This window comes from Mus pahari, chromosome 19 (genome assembly GCF_900095145.1).
Source record: "Mus pahari chromosome 19, PAHARI_EIJ_v1.1, whole genome shotgun sequence".
Lineage (NCBI taxonomy): Eukaryota > Metazoa > Chordata > Mammalia > Rodentia > Muridae > Mus > Mus pahari.
This window is the reverse complement of record NC_034608.1, coordinates 1,091,270-1,100,727: the sequence shown is the minus strand read 5'-3', so window position 1 is coordinate 1,100,727 and position 9,458 is coordinate 1,091,270. Positions and strand designations below refer to the sequence as shown.

General features: G+C 42.0%; 1 protein-coding gene across 3 annotated transcripts; it reads right to left on the bottom strand.

Moving 5' to 3' along the window:
- Positions 1-2,658: 2,658 nt before the first annotated feature.
- LOC110336514 (leukocyte immunoglobulin-like receptor subfamily A member 5) lies at positions 2,659-8,657 on the bottom strand. Of its 3 annotated transcripts, none has more exons than XM_021219111.2 (6): positions 8,581-8,657; positions 8,394-8,429; positions 7,958-8,242; positions 7,514-7,819; positions 4,390-4,440; positions 2,659-4,263 (listed from the first exon to the last, which is right to left on the bottom strand). In XM_021219111.2, the coding sequence occupies exons 1-6, from the start codon at positions 8,612-8,614 to the stop codon at positions 4,088-4,090; spliced, it is 888 nt and encodes a 295-aa protein (XP_021074770.1). In that variant the 5' UTR covers positions 8,615-8,657; the 3' UTR covers positions 2,659-4,087. The 3 variants fall into 3 exon arrangements, with proteins under 3 accessions (XP_021074770.1, XP_029387728.1, XP_029387727.1); XM_029531868.1 differs by having other exon boundaries at positions 7,720-7,819; XM_029531867.1 differs by lacking the exon at positions 4,390-4,440 and having other exon boundaries at positions 4,011-4,263.
- Positions 8,658-9,458: the final 801 nt, after the last annotated feature.

The following is a 9,458-nucleotide window of genomic DNA, read 5'->3' as shown; positions in this document are numbered from 1 at the left end:
GACACAGGCTGGAGTTATCACAGAGAAAGGAGCTTCAATTGGGGAAATGCCTCCATGAGATCCAACTGCAGGGCATTTTCTCAATTAGTGACCAAACGGGGAGGGCCCCTTGTGGGTGGGGCCATCTCTGGGCTGGTAGTCTTGATTTATAAGAGAGCAGGCTGAGCAAACCAGGGGAATCAAGCCAGTAGAGAACATCCCTCCATGGCTTCTGCATCAGCTCCTGCTTTCTGACCTGCTTGAGTTCCAGTCCTGCATCCTTTGGTGATCAACAGCAGTATGGAAATGTAAGCTGAATAAACCCTTTCCTCCCCAACTTGTTTCTTGTTCATGACGTTTGTGCAGGAATAGAAACCCTGACTAAGACTGTGTGTCATGGCCATTCAAGACTTCGCTGTTGAAAATTCTGTTTAGTTCTGTACCCCATTTTTAATTGGGTCATTTGGGTGGTTCATGTCTACCTTCTTGAGTTCTTTGTTAATTTTGGATATTAGACCTCTGCCAAATGTACAGTTGGTGAAGATCCTTTCCCAATTTTGGGACTGATGATTTGTCCTATTAACACTTTGCAGTTTCATGAGGTCCCATTTATCAATTACAACTTTGATTCTTTAAAGACATTGCCACCAGCCCCAGACCAGCATTGCCAAGTCTGCTCCTGGATAAAGACACAAAACTAATATTTCCTTTGTTCTTCCATCTGAGCCTGTAAGAAAACCTTGGGTACTGCTTGTGGACGTTGTACATCGTGGTGCGGAGCCTAGTGCGCACCACGATGTACAACGTCCACAAGCAGGCAGTATGGAAATGTAAGCTGAATAAACCCTTTCCTCCCCAACTTGTTTCTTGTTCATGACGTTTGTGCAGGAATAGAAACCCTGACTAAGACTGTGTGTCATGGCCATTCAAGACTTCGCTGTTGAAAATTCTGTTTAGTTCTGTACCCCATTTTTAATTGGGTCATTTGGGTGGTTCATGTCTACCTTCTTGAGTTCTTTGTTAATTTTGGATATTAGACCTCTGCCAAATGTACAGTTGGTGAAGATCCTTTCCCAATTTTGGGACTGATGATTTGTCCTATTAACACTTTGCAGTTTCATGAGGTCCCATTTATCAATTACAACTTTGATTCTTTAAAGACATTGCCACCAGCCCCAGACCAGCATTGCCAAGTCTGCTCCTGGATAAAGACACAAAACTAATATTTCCTTTGTTCTTCCATCTGAGCCTGTAAGAAAACCTTGGGTAGGTCTGGATCTCAACATCGGGATGTTTAAAGACTTGAGCCATTTTCATTTATAGTGTGTGTGTGTGTGTGTGTGTGTGTGTGTGTGTGTGTGTGTGTGTGTGATATCTACAGAACATTTCACCCTAAAACAAAAGAATATACCTTCTTCTCAGCACCTCACAGTACCTTCTCCAAAACTGACTATATAATCAGTCACAAAACAAGCCTCAACCATTACAAGAAAATTGAAATAATGCCATGCATCCTATCAGATCATTGTGGACTAAAGCTGGTCTTCTAGACAGATGGCACAACCAAAGTTAAACCAAGAGCAGGTAAACCATCTAAACATGCCTATATTCCCCAAGGAAACAGAAGTCATTAAAAACCTCCCAACCAAAAAAAAAAAAAAAATGCCTAGGGCCAGATGGCTTTAGTGCAGAATTCTACCAGACCTTTAAAAAAGAGCTAATACAAACACTCCTCAAACTATTCCATAAAATAGAAACAGAAGGTACACTACCTAATTCATTCTATGAATTCACAATTACTCTAATACCTAAATCACACAAGGACACAACAAAAAAAAGAGAACTGAGAACTTTAGACTAATTCCACTTATGAATATCAATGCAAAACTACTCAATAAAATTCTCGCAAACCGAATCCAAGAACACATCAAAACCAACATTCACCGCAATCAAGTAGGCTTCATCCCAGGGATGTAAGTTTGGTTCAATATACTAAAATCCATTCATGTAATCCACTATGTAAACAAACTCAAATTTAAAAAAAAATTCACATGATCATCTCATTAGATGATGAAAAGCATTTAACCAAAATACAACACTCCTTCATGTTAAAAGTACTCAATTTAAGGTCCACACTTAAACATAATAAAAGAAGAATATAGCAAACCAACAGCTAGTATCAAATTAAATGGAAATATAATCGAAGCAATCTCACTAAAATCAGGGACAAGACAAGGATGCCCACTCTCTCCGTATCTATTCAATGTAGTACTCAAAGTTCTAGCTAGAGCAATAAGACAACAGAAGGAGATCAAAGCAATACAAATTGGCAAAAAAGAAGTCAGAATATCACTATTTGAAACAAAGTAGCATTGAATCTGTGGTGTGATTGTTATTAATTGTTATTGTGTTAGGCCGGTCTACACCAAAGGAGCCAGTGAGCAGTACTCCTCCAAGGGTTTTGCTTTGGGTTCTTGCCTCCAGTTCTGTCTTGCTTTAGTTCCTGCCTTCCTTTCTGGGTGTTCAGTGATCTGGGAGCTGTAAGATAAAAACAACCTTTTCTTCCTTCTAAATTCTTTTGCTCCTGATGCCTTACCACAGAAATAGAAAGTTAATTAGGACAGGGTATTACAGCAGTCAGCATGAACCTTATACATGATGAGACCCTCGTGTGTGAGAATATGTTTTATTGTTAGTGGTACATAGGTATATTATCAAATTTTATCCAATGGGTACACCATGAACAAGGCATTGGCATAGTCTTGTAAGTCTGAGTCATTCATAAGGTAATTAATATCATCCACTACATCAATAAGGGAAAACTGAAAGCATGTATGATGAAAGCATTTGTCACTTTCACATACACACTCACTATGAACAATCACAGAGGACTACAAACAGACACATTTCCATCTGAATAAGATAATATAAAACTGAATTTAACATTATATATAACAATGAAAACCTAGAAATCTCACAAGTCGAATTTTAAATCAGGAAGACAACAGTATCTCTTCTTTCCATAGAATGTTCAGGTTCCTATATAAAGCCTTAATTATTGCAGTAAGGGCCAGGAAGTAAATTAAAGTCTCTCATATTAGGAAGAATTGTAAGTGGCATTGCAGATAACACAAAAAAAAATAATCATTTTTCAAAACTGTCTTCAGTGAACTAATCAAAATTTACAACAAAGTGGTTCAAGATTATTGATTTATTTACATGCCAGCTGCTTCTATAAATATATGCAGTAAACATTGAATTTTTTAATTTAAAAAGATATGGGTTTTATGCCTCAATTCTCGGGTCCACAAACATGACATTCTACTTAGGTTATGGAGTTGCTTTTGATGTGATTATGTACTGTAATTAGGGAAAGACATGCACATGAGGATGTATAGGAAAGGTTATTTTTTTCTGAATTTATTATGAGTACTGTATTTATTCCCTTCTTTTTTTTCTCCAATTCCTCCTATGCCTCCTCACACTCCCTCCCAAATTCATGATCTCTTCTTTAATTATTATTTTAAAAAATGATATTTTCAAAGCCATGTCAGCAGTACCCCCCACAGAGAGTTCCTTCAAATGCAAGTTTGTTGATTGTAAGCCTTCTATTTCAAGAAAACTACATAAATAACATGTGTTAAAAAGCTGAGGGTTCAAGAGACAATGCTGGGCCATCATTTACATTCGGATCTCATTTTTCATTTTGGACTCTGATTTTTGAGCATTACTTTTGCTATCTCAGCCAGCTTCTTTGTTTTCAGTAGAGAAAATGAAGGCTCGTGATTCAAGTGGAGAATGTGGTAGCATGTAATAAAGGAAAGGGGGGGGAAGGCAGAAGATACACAAGATTAGGACTCAAAACTGACTGATGAGACGGGATTATCCCTTCCTCATTATTGGAGGTGGGGGGAGAGAGAAGACTGTCAGCTAAAGTTATACATCTAGGTGAAGTGATAGCAAGGTGATTTGCTATAGAAGACTTTTCCACCCCAGTACCCAGGTGTTTCCCTACACTCAAATCATGTTTCTTCCTGAATGTTCTCTGAAAATGGTTCCCTACTGTGGCCCCAGATTTTTCTTACAGAGCCACCTGAGATCCTTGGACTTATCCCCACGTGTCTGCCACCATGAAACGAGCACTGCTTTCTCTCCCAGATGCATGTTGCGTCTGTCTTTGGCTGTGCTGAGCTTCGAACAGAAGAATGCCAAGAAGCACAAGGACCAAGATTGACACCCCCATCCTGATGAGATTCTCCATTGTGTAATCCTGGTGCTGTGAGACTGGAGGTTATAGAAAAAGAGGTCACAGAGGTCAGGGCAGATGAAGTCAGTCCAGGAGTCTGCCTCCCCCGGACAGGACTTAGTCTTCTGTACTGAGACCTACGGTTAAGAATTCTCTTTACTTACCTCTCTTGGGGTTGGATGTGTTTGGTGATGGCCTGAGGGTCTGATCTGCTTCTAAGAACCAAAGGAAAAATGTAGGATGTGTGAAATACTTGAAACCCAAGTGTTTCTCCTAGGTCCTGTGGGGTTTTTTTTTTCCATCCTTCCTTCTTCCCTTGAACAATTATTTTAACATAAATGATATTTAAAGAGGGGTGGAAAATGGAATATGGAGTGTGAAAAATGAATTACAAATAAAATTAAATTGAGAAAGAAAGAAAGAAAGAAAGAAAGAAGAAAGAAAGAAGAAAGAAAGAAAGAAAGAAAGAAAGAAAGAAAGAAAGAAAGAAAGAAAGAAAGAAAGAAAGAAAGAAAGAAAGAAAGGCAGGCCAAGTCAGGTGTGGCAGCCCATGCCTTTAATCCCAGAATTTGGGAGGCAGAGACAGACAGATCTCTGTGAGTTGGAGGTCAGCCTTATCTACAAAGTGTGTTCCAGGCCAAACAAAGCTACATAATTATACCCTCTCTCAAAAGCTTCTCTCTTGCTCGCTCTCTCTCACTCTCTCTCTCTTTCTCTTCCTTCTCCTCTCCCCCAACTCTATCTTTTTTACACAAGATATGGAAACCATCACAGAAACCTACAACTGGTCAAAGCACAGAGAACAACTAAGCATGCGTTATCTATCCCTAATTGACACAGTTACAGTACAACCCCTGCAGCTAAAGCTCAGGAAATATCTCATAAGAGAGTTCACAAGTATTATAAGAACCAGAGGACCCGGACATCTGCTGTAAGATAGTGTCTTCTATCTATTTCAAGGAGTCTCACCCATGAATTTATTGTATATGTATGTATGCATATGTATTTGCATGATACACCAGTTGCCATGCCAATGTGGATGGATGAAGTGTCTGTCATAAGAGCCCACCCTTAGCGGAGGAAGCTACTGACAACTGATGGCTGCTGTGAAAGGAAAAGCCAGTCTTTTCTGGGGATGAACTACTGGTAAATTATCCAATCCCAAGTGGTGAATCCTAAACATGTACACTTATGAGCAGCACTAAATGTCACACCGTACATATATACAGCAGGTTATAGTTATATATACATACATATAACAAGATTAATGAAAAGGTCATGAATTTGAGATAGCGTGAAGGATGCATAAGAGGAGCTGGAAGAGGAAGGTGTATAAATAATGCAAATACAGTTCTTATTGTGAAGTTATTTTCAAAATTAAAATAAATGTAAAAAAGTAAAAAAGATAAGAATGGGAAATTTGTATTTATGCTGACTTTACTGTTAATTTTCACAGGAAAATGCTTTATAAAATAGTCCAGACTTCTTAGTATTTTTGTGTTTGTTTGTTTGTTTGTTTGAGACAAAAATATTTTACAGCCTTGGCTGTCCTGAAACTTGCTAGGTAGATGAGGCTGTCCTTGAACTCAGAGATCTGTCTGCCTCTGTCTCATGAGTCCTGGGATTACAGGTGTGTACTACCATGCCTGGCAAGTCCAAATTTCTTAATTTAATTTCTTACTCTGTTTCTCTCTCACTCCCTCCATCTGCTCTTCCTCATTCCTTTCTTTCTGTCTGTCTGTCATTCATTTTCTTATTTCCTTCCTGTCTTCCTTCCTGTCTGTCTTCTTTCATCCTTCTTTCTTTGGGATAGTCTTACATAGCCCAGACTGGCCTTCAACTCTCTATGTCACCTAGGATTACTTTGAATTTCTGATCCTCCTGCCTCCACTTTGTGAGTGCAGCAGTTACAAGTACCAATCACAGTTCCCAGTGTATTTAGTGACAGGGCCTCGCGCTTGCTAGACAATGATTCTACCAACTGAGCTACAACTCTGGGCCTATTCTGTATGTTCCTTCCTGTAAATATACATTACTCTCATCACATAGCTTCATGCAGATCGGGATGAACTCTCCTTTTTGTAGGAGTTTCCTACTGGTCTCCTTGATGGATGCTTCAGACCCACTCTGATCTTTGTGATCAAAACTTGTATCAGAGTCACTTTATAATGAACTTTTACTTGATTTCACTAAAACGTATAATTAGAGGCAATAGTTCTCCTTCGGACAGGGCAATGAGTGAACTCTTAAGCACAGATGGAATAGGTAGGAGTCCCCTTATCTAAAACCTTGCGTTCCACAGGGGTCTGGAATATGACAACAAATAGGGTTATAAGTTTCAACAGCTATATCGTTAGGTGTCCCCAAGAAGGGAGGTCACAGCAGAACTCCTAGAGAATTCTACTTGATACTGCTGATCTAGGAAAAATTGATCTTAAATGCAGAAAGGAAGGAGCTACTCTCCCCTTGATCAGAAAAAAAAAAGTGCCTATCATTTTCAGTGATTGACACTGCAGGGTCACTTGCTCTCCATACGATAGCTTGGGGCCTCACTACATTGAGAAGGAGAGTGTGGCAGGGAACTATCCTATAGGAAGAGAGATGGGGGAAGTGCTGACTATTTCTGAACCTGACTCTGAGGATGTGGATCTCTTCCTGCTTTTGCTGACTCTGCTCCTGCCCCACTTCCTAGTCTGCTGCTCCTGAGATCCTCATCCTTCATCCTGGCCACTGACCCTTGGTTGGTCCTGTGCAGTTTTGAGTCTATGAGTGGACCCGCTGGACTCCTCAATTATAATCAGGGTTTTCACAGACATTAGGTACTGGACACTTGAAAGAGATGTTGTGTACACCATAGCATCTGGACCAGTCCTGGCAGAGCCCAAAGGGAAGTTGGCCTTGAGAGCCCTGCTTGGTAAATAACAGGCCAGGGTTGTGGATGAGGTCACTTCCCTTCCCCTTGTACAGAGAAAACCTTTCATAATCTATGTATAAACAACAGTTAGGTTCTCTCCAGTGGAAAGATGGTGAGTTTGGACAAGTAAGCATTGAGTGCTTTTGAGGCAGCCCTAGGGAGAAAACGGCCTGGGGGATCGAGAAGCTGCCACCTGTCAAGCACCTGCCCCCTCATATTCTACCTACAAGTGCCACTTCTCCTCCTAATCTGGGGCTCCAGTTCAGTCTCCCTTATCCTCTTACTTGCTGGGACTCCCTTAGGAAAAACAAAATTCTTGGCAATGAACTTAATGCTGTCAACCACTAACCGAGTCAATGATGGAGCTTCCTCACCTGACACATGTATTTCCAAGAGATCGCTGGGTTCCGACCACACCTGGGGGCTGTTGACATGATAACCGTAACATCTGTATATCCACCTTTGACTGGGGGTCACGGGGCCCACAGCAAACAGGCCCCGGAATTGCCCAGTAGAGTTTATAAACTCTGAGTTCTGGATCAAGGACGGCTTCTGTTCTCCTTCCTTGGTCAGAACAAACCTGTTAAATCCCAGTGTTGAGACACACTGAAGGGTCACAGTCTCCCCTGAATTCACAACATTGCTGGGCTGGGTGGACAGGCTGGGTTTACTATAGAGTCCTAGAAGAGAAAGTTGTAACATGGTAAGTGGGGTTATCCAGGCTACATTGCCTTCCAGTGTTGAGCTGTGAGACAGGACACTCTTGAAAGTAGACCCTTTTTCTGAGGCGCATAGCTTGGGGCTGAGTGTTCTCTCACCTGTCACTGCAAGCTGTAGAGGGTCACTGTGCTCTGACCACCCAGTGGGGGTCTTATAGTAACAACGATATATCCCTCCAGATTGTTGTTCAATTGATGGGATCAAGAACTGAGCCTTGTTTGTGGTCTTCGGAGTGGTCTGTGTGCGCCAAGGATGTGGACCCCCCTCTCTATAAAGACGGTATTCCCGGGCCCCTGTGGTCACCTCACATGAGATGGTCACCTGCTTCCCTCTGGCAACCACCAATCCCGGCTGAACACTGAGGGTTGGCTTGTGGGGATTCCCTGCAAAGAAATGAGGGAAACAGTCATACAACACCCCACCTCCGATCTCAGCCTTCAGCTCTAGCACCCCTTCCCTGATATTGTCTGAGGTTCTCGAGCCCCATTGAGCAGGGGAAGCTTCAAGTGAGGAGTGATCTGGAGCAGTACTCACCTTCCAACATGGAGGTCTCTTGGCCCAGGTTCAACCCTAGAAGAGAATCCCCTATGAAAAGTTTGCCCCTAACACCGACCTAAGCGCTCTTTCCCTTCGCTGAAATCTCTTAAACACCCCGAAGTTTCCTGATTGGCTAGAACCTGGCTGTATGACCATTATTATCCTTCCCTTCTTCAAATCTTACCCAGATAGAGCACAGCTGTGAAGATGAAGGTCATGGCACCTTCTCTCGGTGGCTGCAATTGTACTTTTGGGAGAGACCACAGTGTCTGGCCAGATCGACAAATATCACAAACGTTTGGAGAGGCGGGATTCCTAGAATCACGTGATTACACAGAGGAACCTTCAGAGTACACTCAGGAAGGGAAACAGCCCTCCCTAGGCGACTGCCTCTCATTTCCCCAGGACTGTGACTTGAATGAGCTCCAGACATTCTTACATCGCTTAACCTCACTTATTAAGAGTGCAGCAGCAAATACCTTTGTTAACTTCCTCTGCTGGCCCCTTGCAGCTGAGGGTGGCTGAAGACTGATCCTTCTCTCTTAAAAACTCCCCATAGAGAATCCACTCTTCCAGCTCATCCTTCCAAAGCTCTGGAGATTCCTTACATAAATCAGTTATCTTGTAGCCATAAAAATTCTTCTGGGGTGATGCAGACTGATGTTCATGGTGGACGCAGAGTAGCAGGCACACTGAGCATTCACCTCACAGGGAGCTTCATTCTGAGGATGGGCATGGAGGAGAACACACAGAGATGGGGAAGGAAACACAGCTGTTCTCATGGTTCTCCGGTGTCACTGTCCCCTGCAGAACAGCCCCCAGCATAGACCTCCGTTTCTTTTCTTAGTAACATCATCTGCCCCCCACCCATCTCTCTGAGAACAATACTCAGAGCTGTTCCTTCCCTTCTCACTGTTTATGTTTTTCCTGGGGCTGTGTTCTCCTTGCTGGAATAAGGTTTGCTTTCTCCCTAAGACCTGCACGTTACTCATTGGTGGCGCCAGTTTGAAGACTAACACCTCATCACTAAGGTTCCACATTTGGAGCCTGTTGTAAGCACTT